The sequence below is a fragment of the Haliaeetus leucocephalus genome, unplaced genomic scaffold, assembly GCF_000737465.1.
Source record: "Haliaeetus leucocephalus isolate CR32 unplaced genomic scaffold, Haliaeetus_leucocephalus-4.0 Scaffold328, whole genome shotgun sequence".
In the NCBI taxonomy this organism is placed as follows: Eukaryota; Metazoa; Chordata; class Aves; order Accipitriformes; family Accipitridae; genus Haliaeetus; species Haliaeetus leucocephalus.
The window spans coordinates 2,503,155-2,525,297 of NW_010972764.1; the positions used below are offsets into that span (position 1 = coordinate 2,503,155).

General features: G+C 38.1%; 1 protein-coding gene across 1 annotated transcript in view; it reads right to left on the reverse strand.

Moving 5' to 3' along the window:
* CTNND2 (catenin (cadherin-associated protein), delta 2) overlaps positions 1 to 21,483 on the reverse strand; it is a 538,576-nt gene extending 517,093 nt beyond the window's left edge. The window contains exon 1 of the mRNA XM_010571474.1: positions 21,355 to 21,483. Coding sequence (XP_010569776.1) covers positions 21,355 to 21,483 — 129 coding nt within the window. The remainder of the gene's footprint in view (positions 1 to 21,354) is intronic.
* Positions 21,484 to 22,143: the final 660 nt, after the last annotated feature.

Genomic DNA, 22,143 nt, shown 5'->3' on the forward strand with positions numbered 1-22,143 from the left:
TACATGTTCAAAAACTGTATTATATTTCTGCTTTGTCCAAAATCTATAGAAATGCTGTTGACAGAAGGAAGCCACAGGGACTGAACTCAATTCTTTTGCTTGCTAATGCCTGTTCCTGGTGCTGTTACCATGGGTCACATAACTTCATGTGTACGCCCATAAAAATTGCTTTCCTGATTTTTAGTTTTATCAGATTAAAACAAGTACATTAGTTTTAATGAGTGTACGACTGGAAGAGAGGCCTATTAGGTAGAAGTACCACCAGTGCATTATTAATGTACTATTTTACTGTCCTTAAAGGTGTGTTATGCTGTCATATACTGTCACATACACTCAACAAGAGTGGTTTGAATAGTTATATTAAAAAATATATACATAGTGTGTGTATATATATATATATAGTACAAGAAAACCCATAGCTAAGGAAGAAAATTCTCAAAATTCACAAATACAATTTAAATACTTTTAAGACTAAATATTGTTTAATACCCTACAGACGCAACACCCCAGGAAATGTTGAAAGTATGAATTTTATGTTTTAAAGACTTCACAATGTCTTTCTGACAGACAAAAAACTGTTTATAAAACTTTAAAACTTTTTGGAATGAAGGCAAAATATGATGTATGGTTCCGAACAGCACATGCCTTCAGCTGTTCTACTGCTAAACAATCTTTTGTTACCTTCAACCCAGGATGGCTCGGCACCAAAAGTACCTGATGCCCTTTTGTGCCTAACACAGACTATGCAGTCCTTCCTGGCTATATCAGCTGCAGGTAACCGTACTTCATGGCAGATCCCCAGCCCCAGGACTTCTTTTAATGTACTTGCCGTTTCATGTCTCTATCAGCTATTTGCAAAGCCAACCCACACTGTGATTTTGTAATGCCGTTGGAGTAACAAGACTGGTACACAACTCAGTACAGACGTGCTGGACATGTGAAAGCATACATTGTCTTTTGAGCTCTTACGAGTCGTTCCATTCTCAAAAGACATACCACTGCCACGTGTTTACAACACCACCTTGACCTGTGCTGCTTAAGTCAACCTGCACCCCTGCTAAAAACTCAGGGCAAATCAGCTTGAAATCTTCAGGCAGAGTGTGTGTGAACCTGTGAAGTAGGAACCCCAGAAAAATTCTTTATTAAACAAACACACAGAAGAGTCTCAGATGGATAGATTTCTTTTTCTAAAAGAAAAAGTTAGCAGTCGCCTGCACTAAATATGAATTGCAAGGTACAACCCCAGTGGAGAGATGTCTTTTCACTCCACTCTTTACGCCTGCTGTAATACTGTGGAATTACTTAACTGCAGAGTACAAAAGGGCTCACTCTGGACGTTTAAATTATATACTTCTATGTACACAAAACTAAATGGTTTTATTGTGATAGCCGGTATCAATTTTCAGCCACAGCTATTTCTGCCACAATTACACAAGCTCAACTAGAGTGCATTAAGATACACTTCTGGTACAGTAAGATAACTTAAATATCAACAAAGCTTTCTGCATACTGGTCCAATTTTTATAAGACAGTGGGAGCCTACACTTCTCATTGACTTCAGAGGACAAAGAATGCTCAGCATCTGTGAAAAAAGAGACTATCTTTTCTTTATTTTTTTTTCAGGTTTTCCTTTTAAGATTTCTAGTGCAAAACGGTTCAGTTTTGAGGAAACCAGTTGTACATTAGATCTGGCAAAGCTCCTGAGATCTATAATCAAGCCCATTTTTTTCTGTTTGCATATTACTGCAAGTAAGGATGATGATGCAGTTCAGCCTAGTATCACTGCAGCTGTGCAACTCCTTTTATTTCGTTTGGCTTGCAGTGACAACTAATAAAATTCAATGAGCTTGTAAAGGAGAAAGTGAAGACAGAACACAAATATTCAGAACCCAGAGAAAAGTCAGACAGCAGATTCATGAGAACAAAAGGGATTTTGCTCACTCTTCCACAACGCTACTACGCTACCAGGGCTAAAACAACCTTGCAGTTTTCACTAAACGCATCAAATTTTGAAATGCATTTAATGAGTAAGATCCTTGAAAACAATTTTATTTTCATGTTAATGGAACAACCGTAGCTTTTTTATATGAGTTGGTTAGTAATATTTATCATCCTCACTGTGTATATTACACTTGCTTATCATATTGGAATTGGATTGTGTAAGTGGTCTAGAATTGCTTTTGCAAAGTGATTAGATAACATTTAAATCTCAGCTCTATTCATCATTAGCCTCACTTCAAAATATTCCACTGAAATACTTTCTTGTTGGGAAATGCTGATTAGTCAGGAGAAAGATGTTACCTTGAAAGACAAGGGTCACAGCTGGGGGGAAGGGGAAGAAGGGAGAAGTATTTCAATAATACCAAAACATTTGATCCTGAGCATCTTTGGAAAATAAAAGTACTACTTTGGTTTTGGAAAAAAAAAACCACAAAAAAACCCAAAAATACGCCAGGTTTTTGCACAATTCTATTTGAAGCCTTGCATTATAGAGCACAACATTACCCAGAGTTTAATTCTATTTTACTATATCATAAAACAGGAAAACTAACCTTGTAACTCAGTGACAAGAAATTCTCAAAACATTAGCTGAGCCTACACATCACACCACTTTCTCTTAAGTCATCAACTGAACACTATCTAACTTTCTATTGATACACAGATGTTTTAATAATAATAGTCACCTAAAGTAGAATAAATTTATAACATATTTCCATTTTAAAATTATTAATTTGGATACTTAACTAATCATTTGCTTTCAGACAGTTCTCTGTAGTTTTCAGATATTTCTTTCTAGCCATTAGGAAAGAAAAAAAAAAAACCACCACACACTTAAAAAACACAAAACAAAAACCTCGAAAGACAAAAACAAAACTACTTTTTACCAAGAGCGAAATAACAAGTGCTCTCATTCTCAAAACTCTGCTGAGGCATTAATTAATTTCTTGGTTTAGGGTTTTTTTTTTCAGCAGCAGATCAGCCTTCTCACATTCTACTGGCTTTTTAGTCTTTTAAAATAGATAAAGAATAGTTCTAAATTCTCTGCAAGCCTATCAGATACAGGTGTCTTAACTATGAAACTCATCTTAAGTATGAAATATGTGAAAAACTACACAAAAACCCTCTGAAAGCCAAACAACATACTACATACTTAAAGGTATATAACATGAGTTATGAGTATAAATTATTTACAGACAAGTTATTTGCTGTATTTCAAATCATGTAAATACAATGGCTTCCTTCCTTTTCATACGGGAAAGTAAGTTCAGCAGTATTAAAAAAAGAAAGGTGGTGTAAAAACTCATAGGATTTGGATATTACACCATTTACATTTGGAAATTTGTATGTTAAAATTGTTTTTATACTTTCATATAAGGACTCATTTTTTATAATTAACTTTTAACATCATTTGAATCTCAGTCTTCAAGGCCAACTCTTCAGAATTAAAATCAGGATTCGACTCAAATCTGTAAGCCCTCTGACTTGCACATAACTCATATGAATAACTTAATTAGTTGTAATGTGATACTCAGGTGAGTATAGTTAGTCATGGTCAAGGATCTGCAGGATTAGACCCCTTTCACAACCTTATTTACACAGAAAGAGGTTGGAAATTTAATTTTTAGCTGTTCAAGTGAATACAACTGTTTATCCAACAGTGACATGCGTCTGTTCTCCACGTCCTCTGTGATTTGGAAGTACAAGAGAAAGGACTTCCCAGATACACAGGTATAGCAAGGGTATGACGGGGGCTCAGACAAAGAACCAAATAACTCTTTCCTGCCCAAAAGGTAAGATCATTTCGTAGTTGCCATAACCAGACTATGACCTCCTTTCACAGCACTTCTTTTTTGTCCCATTTCATTTTCTAACATCCCTGTAGCTGGAAACCTTTAGTACCCTGCACAGCTCAGAAGGCTGAACACAGCTGGGTCCAACAAAGGCACCGTAGCAACTTTGGAGCATGGAGAAAAGGTAGGCTTTAGGGAATTGAATCCCAGGAGACAGAAATATAACAAGACAAAGTCTTGCACCTGAGGTACTGTGAAAAGATGAGAGGTCAAGAAGAGACAGTTCAGACAGGCTGGATTTTATTCATTCAGGTACCGCACCAAGCTTCTGTGAGCCATTCAACGCCTGCTGGGTTCTAGAAGCAATTAATTTCATTTCTTTCATTTCTTTACTTTTGAAACTGCAAGCACTCAAAACCATGGTGAATTCATCTGATCACATGAAGCCAGCTCAGGTCTCACCTGGCATATTAGCACAAGCTCAGTATTAGCCTTCCCAGACACCGACTGGCTGCCAAGGCACCAAGAGAGAGCTACACCTGTATTATCTGTGTTGTTCCATTACACAGGTACGCAGATAAAGAAGTCTTGTCTAGGACAGCTTACTTCTAGACTTTGTATTAACTTACTATGAAAGTGTCAAAGATATTGAAGATTACGTTATTCTAATTCGAAAATTGCATGACAGCATCCAGAGGTCCCAGTAGTAAGAAAGCATTTTACTGTGTTGGGCAAAAAAATGCTAATAAAGTGAGGTTTTTATCCAATACACGTTCCTTCTACAATAAAATAAATCTCATTTAAGAAACAAAATTAAGACACAGGCGTGGTAACTGGGTGGCAATTCTTGCGCTGCAGAACTATGGCTTCATTAGGCCTAAAATTAACAAGTGCAGCAGTTACCAATACATCCTAAGTAACAAGCTTTAAAAAGCTAACCCTGATACAAAATCCTTCCTTTAACAAGCTCCAAGTCTTTATTCAACTATTTTAAAATGTGTTCAGAATAGCACAACCTACTGAAAAAGTAACATCAGATGACATCTGTAATCCAAACCTAGGCAGCATCTAGGACAGAAAGCATATTCATTTGTGTGGTAACCAAGAAAACTATTGCAGAACTGCTTTAAACAGCCAAAATTACATAAGCTCACTGAAGACAATACGGCTTTACAAGCATATGAAAGTGCAGAACATACTTCAGTTTTACTGATAGTGATGCAACAGAAGGAACTGGAGAAAGTAAACTTTAACTGTAAACAGACTGCTGGAGAAAATGCTGGTACGTAGTACATTAGACAATATAAGCTGCAGCAGGTTTTGTAGAAAACTTCATTATTATTACATCCCCCTTCTGGGAACTGCTTAAATACGTTGAAGTCAATAGGGTACAGCACAAAACTGGAAGAAAATCTCCATCAGAAGTAGCACAAAAGCTGAAACAGTGCCGCTCAATGTTGTCTCAGTAAACTACAAGATGCCCACCAAAAGCTGTTCAAGTACAGATTTTCTTTAAAGCACCATGCATTTCTTAGGATTTAACCTGGAAGGAAGGAGGGAGGGAACAGGTATTGGTAAATGGCTACTGTATAAATAGTCAGAGAACGTAGACAGAAACAGGCCACAATCCCACTTGTGTTGCACGAAATCCGCATCTGGCATTTGACACTGGTATTCCCTCTAAATAACCCTGAAAAGAACAAGAACTGTCTCTGACTTGAACAATCATTTATTTTCATGGCAACCACTTCAGTATTATCGAGATAACAATCAACGTACTATATCCTAAAATCCATTATTGCAACTAGTACATAGTATTTCTCCCTCAGCTCTAAGAGAGAGCTGAACAAACACCAGGAAATACCTTGCTGAATCTGAGGATTAACCCAAAGAAAAGTCTCCTCCAGACCTGATCACGCATTCAAAAAGAGTTGACTGTTCTCTGTGCCACTGAGATCAAGCAGTCAGAGCCAGCTTATTGCAGCAGCACGAAGTTACTCGGTTTCCTTTATAGGGAGTATCTTGCCCTGATTTCTGGTCTATTTACTTATACGCAATGCACAGACTATGAGGTGATTAATTTTCCTGCTGAAGGCCTAATTAACTTGCCTGGCCTTATTTTCTGTGACCTGAGGTCCAAGTCACATGGGGAGATGCAGAGCATCTATGGATGAGCTCTGAATCCTCTGAAGGGAAGGTTCAGCCCTCATGAGATAGGAATCTTCCCCATATTCAAGCATGTAACAGTGTTTGTACCTATTTTACTCTTCTCCAGCTATTCAATCTGATACAAACAACTGTCAGGAGAAAAAGCACCCTACCTCCCTTAAGGGACCTATACTAGCTCTCTTCATGTACATATACGCGCAACCTGTCCAAAATTTAGGTAAATGTTACTATTCCCAATTCAATAAAATAGGAAGCTAAAGGATTCTGAAGAGAATGGATCAGTCATATCAAGTTTGACAAAAAGGATATCAAATCTAAATGTGAGGCTTTATATTATTAACATCAAGAAAACATTATTTATTTATTTATTTACTTACTTATTTATTTATTTATTTCCACATTTTGCTCTCTTGCAAATATTAAGGTCTGGTACAGTTTCAGAAGTAATAGCTTGGTCTCTAAAACCTGCTTAGAAATCTTTATGTAAAAATAAAGATAACCTCTATCTCCAGGGGGGAAATACTAAATCTTACCAAAATCTTCCAAAATCCTGTTCTGCGTTAGCTAGTTTTCCCCTTCATCCACCAATCCTGTTGGCTGATCCGTTCAGTCCTTACCACTTAACACAAGCATTGAAAAGTAATAAGATTATTCTTTAATAATCAGCTATCGTCAGTTTCTAATCTTATTTTTTTTAAAGCATTAAAAGCTAAGTAATCAAATTGTGGGAATTTTTAAGCCACACTATCCTCCCTCCAAATATATTTTCCACAGTCTACATACAAAGGTGTAAATTATAATTTGAGTGAAATTGTGCATTATCATTGAATTACTATAGAATCATTAGAGAACCATAGAAATTCTGGCTGGAAGTCACCTAGTGTCACCTCCCACTAAAAATACAACCATTTCCAACACGAGATTAGGATTTGTGTAGGTGACTGGGAAAGATCAAACTCACAGCCTTTCTGGTCACCTCTTCCATTACTGCAGTATCCTCTTCATGAAAAAGTTTTCCCGTGTCCAGTCTGAATTCCCCAAGCTGTGATTTATGGTTATTGCCCCTTGCTAAGCTGTATGCCACTACTGAGAAAAGTTTGGTGCCGTCACCTTTGTCACTCCCTTTTAAGTTATTGTGGGCTAACCTAAGATCTCCCCCTTAGCCTCCTCTTCACCAGACTCAGCTCCCTAAAAATCTGAGCTCCCTAACCTCTCCCATCACATCATGTGGTCTAGGCCTCTGACCAGTTCAGTAACCCCCCACTGGAGTATTTTCAGTTTCTCAACATCCCCTCTGTATTGGGGGTTACCAAAATGACACACAGTTGTCCAAGAAGCAGCTTTACCAGCTCCAAGTCGGGGTGGTAACAGCTTCCTTCAGCCTGCTACTCACGCCTCTCCTTCCTTCCAACGTACCCCAGTACACGGTTAGTTTTGTCTGCAGTGAAACCACACCACTGGCTCATATTCGCCTTGACGTTCTTAATGATCGCAGGTCCTTTTCAGCAGGGCTGTGACTCAGCTGGGTGCTTCCCGGTCTGGACTGACGCATGGTGTTATTCCACCTCAGATGTGGAATTTCAGTCCGCTCCTTTTTACACATGTGAGTTTCCTGTTGGCTCAGTCCTCAGTTTGTTCAAGGTCTCAAGATGCTTTAAGACTGAAGCTCTACTTTGGGTTTCCAAGCATCACCTTAATTTAGTATCATTCACAAATTTGCTGAGGGTGCATTCTGTTCAATTCTGTCTTCCAAATCACTGAAGAATTGAGTAGCATGAGTACCAGAATCAACCCTTGAGGTATTCCGCTTCTTACTGTCTGCTAACTGGTCAAGCTACTGATTACTACCCTTTCAGTACAGTAGTCCCGCCAATTTTCAGCCCACTCAATACCCAGCCCATGCTTCCTCAGCCTACTGTTGACAACAGTGTGGGAGAAGGTGTCAGAAGTCCTAATAAAGTTATGATTGTACCGTATCACATGTGCGTCGCTCATTCACATTGTCAGACATTTAATCCTAGAAGGCAATCAGATTAGCAAAACACTACCTGCACTTCAGAAATCTGTGTTGACTCTTCCAATTTACCCTCTCGCCCTTCACATATCTAGAAGCAAGTGCCAAGACAACGTGTTCCATGATCTTTCTGGGGACTGACACTGACCTGATAGAGCCATTGGACAGCCACTGGTCCAGGGATTGGACCATTCTCCTCATCCTGTAAAGACTGGTATAAGGTTAGCCTCCTTCTAGTTCTCAGGACTTTCCTCAATTACCATGTTTTTTCCTGGATGACAGCTGCCTCGCAATCCTACCACCTGAATGAGCTCTTGCCAGTCTCGGCATAGAGCCCCAAGAAGCTGAATACATCCACTTTCTCTAAACAGTCCTTAACTTGCGGCTCCTCCATGTTACTGTCCCTTGTCGGGGGACAGTTAAGAAAACATGGGAAATTTCTGCCTTTTCTCTGTTGTCCACCATTAGATTCTCTCCAGCATTCATCCATGGACCCGCATTTCCCCAAGTTCCCTTAGGGAAATACTTGCAGAATCCTTTCCTGTTATTTCATGCTCCCAATTTCAGCTCCAAACAGGCTTTAGCTTTCCTGATTTCAGTTTGCCTTCTCCAGAAATAATGAAGGAGAAATTAAAGTTACCATATGAAGCACTACAGCAGAATTACATTAAACTTCTAGATCAGAATATGCATAAGGTTAGAAATCAAATTCTATATTCTTTGAAGGAATGGTGTAGGTTTTTTCTTCACTGTCATAAGGCATTGCATGTTGAAACTTTCATCCAGCAGGGAATGCAGATGACAAATTTCTGAAAAGTCTCAGGAAGCTTTGCAGAAAAAGAAACAAAACCAGATGAGTTTTTCCCTACTAGAAAATAACTAATATGCCATAAAAAAAGAATGCAGCTGATGATGATCTTTTTAATTCACTTATTAAAGTGAAGGGAATTGAAGTAAGCTTTCTCATACTATGCTTTTCAGTAATGAATAGAAACACTTTGAAATTTGCACAGTATTGTATTATCTAAACCAATTAATCTTGAACTCCAGGGAAAAAAGGCAGTATTAGACCACAACTGCAAGGACACATTGGCTCCATAATTTGATGACTCTTTCAAGCACATACTGAGAAAACAAATGCTAAGAATAAACACACTCAACTAGGAAGGAATATGTCAAGAATATTCAAATTAAAATCAGAATTCTTTTAAGTAACTTGTGCATCTTTGTCAATGTTAATACAATCCTTTTCAACGTTAACCTGAAGATCCACACTTTTCTTAAGTCAGTCCATTCATCCCTCACTTACCACAACCACTGATGAGAGGAAGAACCCCTATGCCTATTTCTCCCTTTTCAAGTAATGCTGATTCTTAATGCGTATTAAGGATCAAAAAAGACAACTGACAAAAACATTTGCACTTAAGTTGGACTAAATAGAAATCTTCAAAAATATCTAAAATACTGAACAGAAGAGATACAAATTAATATGCTTCTATTGAAAGACTTTACACCTCTGTATGCATACATGTGCGCTGCTATACGAAAAGGAGCCATTGACTGTATTCATACAGACATGAACTATGCAAACAACGCAGGTACAGCCCGTGTATATTAACAACACAAGATTCATGAAACAACAGTACTTTTTTTTTTTTTTAAATATTCTACCACATGAACCAGAAAAACATTAACACCTATTATCATATGACATCTTCACATCAGGGAAGGCTTGTAATGAGAAGGAGTTTATGCTATTAGAACAATAACGGTGAAAAAATTAAAAGGGCAAAGATTCAGGTGAGTAAGATTCACAGAAAAGCTTGCATATTTCTTCCCTTTAACAGTTGGCCTCATAACAGATATTAACTATGCCTATAAATCTTGCATTATAACTACAGACTAACAGGCTACCTTGTTAAATCAAAGGCAACAAAAAAAAATCATCAAGGGACACTATATGCCATTAGTAAGAAACCATAAAGTAGCTCTTTGCATGACCACAGATAAACTGAGAGGGAGCAGGTACAGTTGTCAACACAAGAAAATCAGAAGCTAAACTGTATGTGGTGGGGAACATGGAGAAGAGTCACCTTCACACATATCTCATCACAGATGAAAAGGGGAGGGAACACACTGGTTTCTGTTCAGACCAAACTGGTGACAACCAGACAGATTTCTTCCAATCCTTTTATTCCCAATGCACAAGGAAACACAACTACGTAGGCTCTTCACAAACTGAAGTGTACTAAAACTACCTGACAGTGGCAATGCTCGCTCTCTCACACACTGAAACAATCTGGCAAGGTTCTAAGTATTGGACGATTTGTCAGGCCACATAAGGGCGTACAGCTGCATATCACCCACACACCACTCTTGCAGAAAGTACTTTCTCATTTATATTTATGCTTTTACGCATTCATGGAATAAACTGTATTTCACTCTCTAAAATTAAATTAAAAGCGCTTAGTGGACTTATCATCAGCCTTTAAATATTCATCTATTACTAAAGAAACAACTGTATTTATTGGAGTCATTAACTTCGCTTAGCTCTTCCACATTTTAGTAGGCATCACTACGGCATACGCTATCCGTGAATTTATATTTCTGTGTCTGACAGTGAATCTGGCACGTAAAAGTACAGCACGAGTAGCAATGCTGATTCAATATCAGCAAACAGGCACTGCGTCAAACCTCAGTTTGACTGGCTATCAAATTTATTACGGACAACTGTCCATTTTCTACAGTCCGTCACCCAGCCTCAGCATGAAAAACCTCTAAAGGGGATGCTGGTGCTGCACATAAGCTGCGGGGTGCTCACAAATCTTTACGGACCGCAGTGGGGAGAAGTCACTGTTATGTACACCGTTTACAATGCTTTTCAATCCCAATATGCACCACAGTGGCACATACAGTCCTACTTTCGGAGACAGAGGCACTTACGTAGTGTTATACCTGGTTTTGTAATACATTTGTTGTGCACACAGAAAGGGCACAGGATGAAACTACGTTGTTAATCTAATCTCAAGAATTTATTCACTATTCAAACAAGGCTTTAAAGCCTACTAGAGAACGTGAAACAGGAACAAAATGTTGGTTATTGTAGAGGTGCAGCAGCATACACAGCGGTCAAAGGTTTCGGAAAGGTGCCCACGCACATGTGGCAGCCAGACCTGCACCTAACTCCCTTCCTGCGGTTCTGGCCGTACAGACAACACAATCTGTCACAGGTTTTTCCGTGCCTGAAAAGCTTTAACTGGTAGAACACCATCCTGGAGCTGTACCAGAAGGCTGCCTTACACTGTGGCAAGAACGCATTCCATTTGGTTGGTCCCTGCCACAGCTTGTGGTAAACAAACAAAAACTTAATCCAAAGAATCATCTATTTTCGCAGCACAGGTTACTGAAAACATACAGTAAGAGGAACAGCATCCTCTATCTTCTGTGACCTCAACAAACAGAGCAACATAAACTGTGTTGGAACAGGTTTTCATGTGCAAGCATTGCTTTGTGAAATAAAAATAGAAGTTGTTTTGGTGTTGTTTTGTTTTAAGAAAATAGGTAGTTTAAAGGGTCCATTGATCCCCTCCGAAGAAAATCAGTAATCCTGTGTTAATTCAAGATTATTCAATTCTGGAATGTCAAAGTTTTTATGCTACTGGTTGGCAGGAGAATGCAGTAAATCTTCCATTTCATCAAACCTAGTATAAAACTGAGAATTTTCAAATGAATCTGCTGACTTGCTATGAAGAATCAAGCCTATTTATAGTACCAGATGCACTTACCCTCAAGTGCTCTGTCAACAAAAGGTTCCAATAATGACCTAGATTGACAACAAAGTGAACAAAGACGGGTGTAACTACATACAGGAAAGATAGTATTAAGGGAAAAAGGAAAAAAGGAAAAAATCTTCAACTACTTTGAAAAAGGAAAGTAATATTTTCCAGGGGTACCAGTTGTAACACCTGAAGCACAGATGTACTTCAGTAAATAGCTATACACTAAAAATATAAACAGAATTTTACCAAGATGTGTTGCTATGCTGGAATCAGACAGGGGGATAAAAAAACATTTACCAGTTTCAAGGCAGCATACAGTACAATTCTTAAGTACACCTATCGACATCAAGACTCTGAAGACTATGAAATATACAGAAGTGAACAGATAAAGTCAGGAAATTTTTCCATTCTGTCTTTTTTTTTGTTTTTCACTGAAAAATTTTGTTGAAAAATGCTTAGCAATATGAACATAATCTAAAAGACCTCCTAGATGAAGAGGCTGGTAATGGCATACCAAAGGCTCGATTTAGAGCTTAATTACACAGCCAGGCACATAATTGCACTGTGTTACTGTTGGGGTAGATGGACAACCGTGACCATGGGATAACACTGCAACATGAATTGCAGGTTAGAGTGATAGAATACCACACTAACCAGCAAAATGCCATTCCAGACTAATCAGATCATTATATTGGACGGTGCTGGATACCCAAGGAAGGAAAGCTCAACACAGACAGGTACTAGTTATGCCTAAGAGATGGGACTGTCTGAAAAATATAAGAATAATGTTTTACGAGGACTCAAGGAAAAACAAATGTGGCAACTGAAGAAACAGAGATGAAATTTGAGAAGTACAGCTCACATTTTGAAACAACTAAGTAAACAGACTACAACAAGCTATTTGCTGTATGACATTCCAGACAGAAGAAATTGAGGGAATACTAATAGAAAAAGAAATATTACTTTGTATGCTTCCAAGTAGATAATCAGTGGCGGTTTTTCACTTACAAAAGCTGGTGTCACAAGTTATTATTACCCAACAAGGTAAATTTCTGCACATGAGAAAACAGGATTTCATACCACATTGTGTAAAATAAGGGGACAAAGGGCTGTGACTGATCAAAGCCACCCCCACCCCACGCAGACCCCCCACACCCACTCACCCACAATGAAGGAACGCTCTGAAGAGATAAGTAGAGGCTACATGACCTGAAGGCTCAGCAAAGAATAATGACATGATTGATCACAACCGTTGAAAAGGAAGCCGAACTCAGCTCGATGCCAAAGGCAACCCAAGGGTGCCTTTGTTTTAGACAAACTGACTGTATCGGCAAAGCATTTCAAACGGCCTGTCCCTGAGTGAAAGGAATGCAGACCCAGAGCAAAACAAAGCTAGGTTTAGGGGTGCTTCTGGTTAAAATAACGTAACTTCTATACGTATTGGATCTGCTTATAAATTATGGTCCTATAATGCTAATCAAGAGTATCTTTTACTCGTACAACTGTAACGGGTATTTAGCTTACTATTTTATGCTTTTCTGCAGAGCCCAGTCACTCCCTCAGCAGGCGACTTTTTGCCTGCTGTGATTCCACCCAGGATTACTGGCTGAGGGACTCCCAAGGCGACAGCGCAGACCCCAGGCGGGTGGGCTGCGCTGGGATAACCCTCCTGGGAGAGCAGCCTCGCTCCCCAGTGGCTGCTGGCCCGGAGCTGCAGGCGCGTAGGACAGCTCTCTGCTGGACTCGGAGAGCGATGGAGGAAGGAGTACGTTCCCCATCGTGGAGCTTGCTGGATAGCTTTGCATGAATTATATGGAGCACTTAATGAACCAAGTAATGGCTCGGCTTTGTACCAAGTTTGCAAGACCTCAGAACCGAGCCTGGCCAGGCTTTCTCTGTCTGAAGTCCTCTCCATCTGCCTGTAGCTTTATTTTACTTGGTTTAGCTGTAACAGCAATTTTTATAATCAAGCAGGTGCCCACGGCTAATTTGTCATGACCACAGTTTATGCAGATAGAAGTACCAAGCAGTCATTCTGTGTACAGCGAGGTATTTAATGCCACTAACGTGATGAGATAGAGACCTCTCATAATCGCAGCGGCCCTCAGAAGTGAAGGCAGAGCAGCGTAGTACAGGCACGAAGGGAAGAGAGACGGGCCACCGACTTGGCACGGGAGACCCCAAGGCTACGAACGACTCAGCCAGACCAGCATGGGGACCGTCTATGTGGTAAAGCCCGATATAAAAACACAAACAGAAGAACTCTGAAGAGAGCTGTGGGCTTCAGCTGACTTCAACAAACACATTGGTTTCTGATCGCTGGGGAACGCTCAGCGTCGTGATGGTGAACATATTCTAGATAATGAGATTCACGTTTATATTGTGTCACTCGTATAGTGCAACTGCTATACTCCACCAACTGTAATTTCTAATTAAATTGTGATTTGAGTGCATTGTCTTGTCACTGTGCTAAATCAAAATCCTCTCTAACTGCAAGTACCATCAAATTAATTAAACTTTGTACTGTACATTAAGTCCCCTGCATGTGGAATATCTAAAAGAGCATAGTCAAAGAGTACTGCACTATGACAAGGTCTCAACAACAAAAAACATTACATCCTAGAAAAGATACTTCAAAATTTAAGCTGCTATCATCTCATCATATCTACCCCTTAACATTAAAAAAAAAAAAAAAAAAAAAAAAAAAACAAAAACCCAACCAACAAACAAAAACCAACCAAACAAAAAAAACTTCCAATGAAATCTTTTAAAAAATAATGAGAAAAAACTCTTTGGGCCTTAGGACTTGGATTTGCTGTTTGCATAGAAAAGGAAAATGTATGCATAAAGAGTAGCAGGGAACCCATACAAGAATTCTGGCTCCACCATTAAACATGTTACTGGTTATACATGTAAAGCCTCCTTCTAAAACAAAGTGACTGATGTTCTACCAAAAATGCAATGTTAGCCTTGAGGGAAAGAATTATGAATTAATCAATTAATTTGTCTAGAACTTTACTACAAATCTTCATATCTTTTTTAAAGATCAATGTCTTTTGCTAGCCTTTTATCCCTCCACACTAGAAAGGTTCTCATCAGAGGCAACTATAGGTTTCTGTCACCAAAAATTTCAGAGATAAATACTTCATTTTCACCACAGAGGAGGAAAAAAAGAGAAGTACATTCTGTACATTGCTAAAATCAATTTATTGTGTGATTCTAAACTGGTTTAGTGTTATCATAACTACATAACTCACAGCCAAAGTTAAGCTTATGTGGGTAGTAATGTACTTTAACTCTCAGGTGTAGACTTCAGTTAAACTTAGCGCAGCATTTGCTGGGTTCTAGTTTTCTTGTTTGGGGATAAACAGAATTGTAACATACTTTATGAAAGTGTAACATGCATAGCATTCAGCTACCCGTTCAGTAGCTTTTTCTACAAATACAAAAGATTTAAATTGCCCACAGAAAGATACAGTCCCATTTAGCAGTAAATGCATCAGGAGTAGAAAATGCCATCATGTGAGAAAACACACAGAAACAGATGGGAAAACAGAATAGGAGTATTCAAGTTTTCAAAATGACATGAAAGGAATAAAAATTGCTAAAACAATGACAAAAATTAAATCTCCTTCAAAAATCCCTTTCAAAACTGAAGTTGTAAGAGCAAGCTGCATGAAAAGTACTGGCAAGGCAAGTTAAAGGAGAAGGGTCACTGTGGAATCTGGAGAGTGCTTTTAGCAGTTTTCCTTCGTTTCCAGAAAAGAGAAGAGAGAAGAAATAAATGAAAAAAAAAAAAAAAAAATCACTAACTGAAGTGTTCACAGTTTGGTCTTTTAACAGCACTTTCCTTTCTCTGTAGAAGAGGTATGCTGGTTTTGAAAGCCATGGGCCTCACAGCTTCATATATTTTCTATGCAAATGAAAATTATTGTTGGAAGATATTGCTTAATTCAAGCACAGAAAGAGAAAAATATGGAAAATAGGTAGGATAGCTAAGTCTCAGGAACATAAAGTATACAGAAACATGCTTGTGACTTCCTTCTAGACCAGGCAGGGGGGCAAAGTTGGGGGAGACACACCCAAACCCTCCACTCCCCTGTATGTTTAAATAGGGATGTTATGTTGGACTGTCTGAATCATTCCAAATACTACAAAAGACTTGACAAAACCCATGGCTTGAAGCATATTTTCACAGCAGCTGTGCTAAAAAGCCCAATCCTTGAAAACAAGTTGGCAAATTGATCCAACCACCCTTCGCCAAAAAAGAAAACAACACACTCAACCTTCCATAACACAAAGCTGCCGCCTTATCTTTTCGGATGGTTATTTTCAACTCGCTCAGCTCCCCCGCAGCATTCCCCACGTGGCTGCGTAAGTCCACGTTTGTCAGTACAACGGAGGGAGCTGCATCAGTACAGGAAAAAGCACAACTTGACTAGCCACTTCTATTTTAAGTTCATTTACATCTCCCTCTCAAGTGACTTTAAGGTGAGATCGAGAATCTATTCCACTATGCTGATTAAAAGACTTGGGTTTAGGTGTGAAAATATCTTACAATTAAAAAAGCCCCAGTGAATGATACTGGCGAAAAAGAATTCAATGCTGTTAAAATGCCGCAACATGTTAAAATGTTAGAAATATAATACAGTAAAATTTAAATGCTATTGAAATTGAGATCAATTTTATTACTTTCTTAGGGTATCTTATTCCAAGTTTGAAATTCTTCCACTAACGGCAAAAAAAACAAGTTAAGGCAGAAGTGCCTGTGGATCAGCAAAAGTGTGTTCATATACTAGCTGCATGGTAAGAAAGGATATTTTGCCTTTCTTTGTGATGACCTTTAATAGCGCTTTAAATTAGCATTAGACTGAGCTGTCACTAAGTGGCATTCTACCCAGCTTCTCTGAAATTATTGGCTTTGAACTACTAATTTTTCAACATTACCTTAAGTCAAAATAGCATCATATTTAACTCTAATTTTATTCTGGTAATTGGCATTTTCTTCCCTCTTCTCAAAGATGGTTTTGCTGGGAGGATATATTCGCTCAATACTCTTTTATCAGACTAAATCTTCACAGAAGCCTTTCCACTCCAACTCATTTCAAACAATCCCAAAAATACATATTTTGGATTATCATCACATCCTTTTATCAGTGAAGTAATTCTTAGTTTCTTCATACTGCATCTACTATGGCTACTGCCTTTTTGGCATGACTTGCAGGATAAGTGGTTCTGAATAGGAATTACTTGTCTAGGTCTCCATTCTTGTAAACTGCCGTTTCCTCAGAAGCACAACATGAATACACTCACAGGTGCTCCAAAGAGCTATGTGAAAGCAGTCCCAGACTAAATCAAGAACTTGAGAATCCTATAGAGCAGGGTGTATAGTAGGCACAATAAATTACTTCCTTCTTTACCAGCCACTGTGATGACACTCTTCAAAACTTCTCCACTCAACTCCCCATTTCCAGTAGTGGAATCATACATCTCAAAAGCATTCCCCATCAACTTGAGGATGTACCTGGGAAGAATTAGCTGTACTCACAAAGCTTCTTATTTCAATAATATGTTGGTCCATCCAGCAACTTAGAAGTATGGTATCCATTGTATAGACTGGTGCTACTCAAAACATATCATATAGCCAAGTCTAGTTCTTATCTAAAAATCAATGTATTAATGAAAATAAAAGATGGCAAAAAGGAAGAGGAATATCCCTCTGGAATATTTTAAAACCTCATTTTATCTCATGTTCTCCAAGTGTTTTTATTTAAAAAATCTGCCAAAACAAGCTTCTGCTAGGTCATTGTCACTACATTCCTCCTCAGCTTCCAAGGGAGCAGTTTCTGCGTGCCAAGAACCAAAGTACTGTGAACATCTGGAGACTTCCAGGGAAAGCATCAGCTTTACTACGTATTTACTCAAACGGTTCTCCAGCAGCTCTTCCTACCTTCAAAGCAGCATTATCAATAGCTCTCTTCCCAGGAATTTTTTAACACTGAGAAGTCACTTGCACAGGTGGAAATTCCCAATCAGAAACATATCATGCTTTTTGCAGAAGAAATAGTTGTATATGTCACATATGTTCTCACTAATCATTGAGTCCTGATATTTCACTCTCTTGAAGAATTCTGCCCATATTTACAGATACAAAAGCAGGTGACAAAGCAGAAACAGAAATGGCCTTATGTTTTCTAAAACCAATGAAGCATTGGGCCAAATGTGTTTGCCAGTATATCATAAGAAAGAAAAAAAATCCTTCTTCATACACAGATATTTAACCACATTTTATACAGCATGGAAAACTGAAACTCTTTGTCTAGTTGTTAACACTACTTGATGATTTCTCTTTAAGAACTTGATCCTGACTGTCTCAAAACAAACAAACAAACAAACAAAAAACCCACCAAAAAAACCCAACAGCTTTCACTTTCACAGAAGTTATTAACCTTTCCTCTTCATGAGGACAGCTTGAAAACACCTAAGCCAAAGCTCACTGCCTGGCATCTCACGATTTCTTAGACATATGCTGTATGATCCTGACCTTCCCTCCAGCAGTGCCTGCTGACCTTAAGAAAGTTAGCAGCAAGGGGAAAAAAATGGATTCATATTCCTTATCCACCACATCTTCTCAATTGCATCTCAGAAGTCTGAAACCCGAAAGCAATTCAGCACACTTGTCCAGAGGTAAAACACAAATAAAATGGCTTAAACGTTAAGGCAAAGAGTTCAGGATTTGAATTTCCTAAAATCAACCTAACACCTCAGCAACAAAATACAGGCTTTACTTTCTATTTTGACAGAAATCCCCACCGTGAAAAGCACATCGCTAAATCTTCTGATCCAGTCATGACCAGCATGAATGCCACTTTACATTTAACATATCAAGCACAATTTTTTAGACCCAATAAATCTGTTCCTCAAAACAGGACAGAATAGGGGTATGTGTTCTTCAAACTAAGCACAGCAAAGCTTCAGATTTTCTGAATAAATCATTTACATTTCACATAGGAAATGTAAGTAGAGCAAATAAAGATAACATCTATGACAACTTCTCTGTCCCTTCTTTCCCATAACCTGCCCTCTTCAAAGATTGCAAACACCCATTACAGTCATCAATACCATAAATCCCGCAGTTTACTCTGTTGCAGTCACTTAGAGACACTGTTCTAGTTATTTCATGAGAAGTAACATATGAAGTTGCCACAAGCGTTCCAAGAGAATTAAAAAAGTATGGAAACTTTTTAAAGTTAAGCATCACCACAGATAAAGAAAACATTAACATATTTGATTTATTTAAACATACCTTAGTTATGAACTCAATCATCTTTTTTCTTTACTAGCAGTAATTTTTAATAATTGTCCGTATTTCTAAAACGCTAGGTATATTTTCAGGTATAGTCAAAGGGCACATAAAGCAAAATCACATACCAGGCAGTAAAGTAAGTCATTCCTTCTTCTAAAAAGCAGAGGGCTACCCATCTGAACAGTCAATTAGAAACATACTTCATATACTCCCCCTAACGCAGAATCAGCGTAACGCATTGCACCTGCCTGAAGCACAGGATGGTGGCCTTATCTAGAATTCTTCCAACAGAACACTAAATAATGGAAGTCTGTCAAAACACACAGTAATGTGGGGAATAGAAAAAGCCCAAAAGCAGGTTTGTTTTTTTTGGTTTGGTTTGGTTTTTGTCTTTCAAATCTTTACTACAAAATAAAAAAAAGAATATTGGAGTTACATGGCTTTCTCAGTAGTGAGTGTGGCTGAACATAAATGTGTGCCATTAAGCCACATTTACTGAAGTCACCATCTACTCTGAGGAATGCATTCAGATCCAAAAAAGAATCAGTCTCATTTTTGAGCTTAGTACAGTCTTCCAGCTACAAGACAGGTCTGACTAGACATCACCTGTCAAGAAAGAATTTACTTAGGAGAATACCTGTGAAATTTTGGTACCCTGTACCACAGTAATTCAATTCAAGAGATTATCTTGTTAGTCAACAGTACCTTAGGTTAGCTGGCCAGGCTGTTCTTGGTGATAAGGGAATGCAAAACTCCTTTATTACAGGCTCCTTTTTGCTGTGGTTCACAGGAATCAGAAATAGCTTTGCTAATATTTTACCACTTAAAATCATTTTCAGCTAGTGGATTCAGCACTGATTCCCTCTAGTACTCCATTCACTGATATATGGGGGTGGGAGGTTCAGTTGCAAAATACATGACCAGGTATAAACTAGCAGTCTCAACACAAAACCCAACAACAGAGAAGGACTTCTCACTATTCAATACTGTGTTTCACACCCTAACAGGCACGTGCAGCATATCTTCTACCTGTGTAACTTCCCTGTACATTTTTTTCAGCATCAGAGAGTCAAAAGCTAAGGCAGGTACTTTTCTTCAAAATAATACAGCAACACAGTCTGAAACACTGGTACATGCCCAAGTAATGCTATTGCCCTGGAAGGGAATAGGCATACAAACATCTAAACCATGGATAATTCCAATAGAACAACGTGCCATAAACCTTAAGACAAAACTCCACGTTACAACCTTTCTTTCTTGCACTCCTTTTTTCAGAACCAGAAAATATGACTAACCTTTAACACCCAAATGAGAGAACTGGTACATATCAAAGAGAAAAAATGAAGAGCAATGTCACAATTTTATAAAAGCCCAATGATTCAACAGCTATTACTCCAATGGTGTTAGATATCATAAGCTGAATTCATGCATTAATTTTAGTAAAGAAGCAGTGAATGTCTTGGGCAGGGAAAGATCACTGCTTTATAATCACAGAACCAATTTAGACACCTTTAGCAAGGAGAAAGCTGACTAAAAGCAGCTATCTTTTAATGTCTCTCTTTGGGATACCTGTTGCTGCTGTTGAGCCAAATGAGGTAGCAACAGAGACCAGGTGTTTTCATAAACTGGAATATTAACCAACTCCGGATATACAAAGAGGCACTAAGCAAAATCTCAGACACTCTGCCCACAAAAATTTACGTTAAAATGTCCAAATCTGTCTTAGTAGAATCAAGCAGACAATCACACTAAAGACCTTTCCTTCAAAAATTTCTAATACTTTTGGTTTTAATCACCCAAGGCTGAAAGACTCTGTCCCTACCCAATGTTGCCCTAAAATAATCTCATATCAAGTTTGACACAAAAAAACCACCCAAAACAAAACACATGTATGTTAAATGTTAAAATCCTAGGATTCTTATAAACCTTTTCAACTAAAAAGTCTAGGATAACACATCTTCTCCATAACTACTCATTTCTCTATGGTTCATATATGCCATGCCCGTATGCTGTAACTCCACATGCAGATTGCCAACAAGAAAAGGAGAGGTCTCTGAAAACCACCATTCACAGTACAGCGTGGAAGTGGAGAATAAAATGAACAAATCCTTTAAAATTTATTAAACTCATTGTAAGACAGCAAATGGAAGTATACTAAGACATGAAGAAATATTTAACATTCTTTGCAATATGCATTTGTGAACAAAATTATTCAGATACCATCTATGAAACCTTTCTAAAAAAACAATAAATGATATTACTGTTTTCTAGCCTGCAGATGCAACACTTGCATACCTGTTCTTTAACTGAAGCTAGAATGGCAGAGGTTGTCTCAGTTTCAGAGCCATCGCCATTGGATGTGTTCAACACAGGACTAAGAGAACTTGTCTTGTCAGAAGACGAGGGCTGGTCTGGAACAGGCATAGTTTCTGCAGTTTATGGAAAAAAATAAAAAAAAGACTTTGTTATTAGAAACCTGATACATATCAGAAATCACAGGCATATAAGAATAATGCTACTAATGTAAGGAAAAAACTGTAGAACGTGCTTCTGTTCTGTAACCTAGAATTAATGTATCACTTATTTAAAACTACTTCTAAATTAATTATAAAGCAAAATATTAAATGATCTCCCAGTCTTACTCCAAAATACTCACCACATTACATTTGGACAAGATTCAAATCATTTACAGCTGTGAGTTTTGTATAGTATTCCAGTGGCAGCATCCAACATGAAATTACAATATCATGAAAGTAATGAATCATGAAACACTTTGCAAACAGAAAACCAACAAATGATACATGAGAGAAATATAAAACATCTAGTGCTGACTTTCTAATGTGCATGATTAGTTAATATATATTATATTTTAGAGCCTAGGTAATTAACTTTGCCTTTCTTCTAGTCTAGAAGGTGATTTTGACAACGTTTTATCGGACTATTTTTGAGAAAAACAGCACACTGCCAGTTGTGAAAGCCATTTTTGAGACCTGTTAAAAAAAAAAGATTCTTAGCACTTGAAGGAATTTCTAGTATTCTTTTTTAGAGAGCAAAATGGTGGTGGTGACTGTGGAAAGATTTATC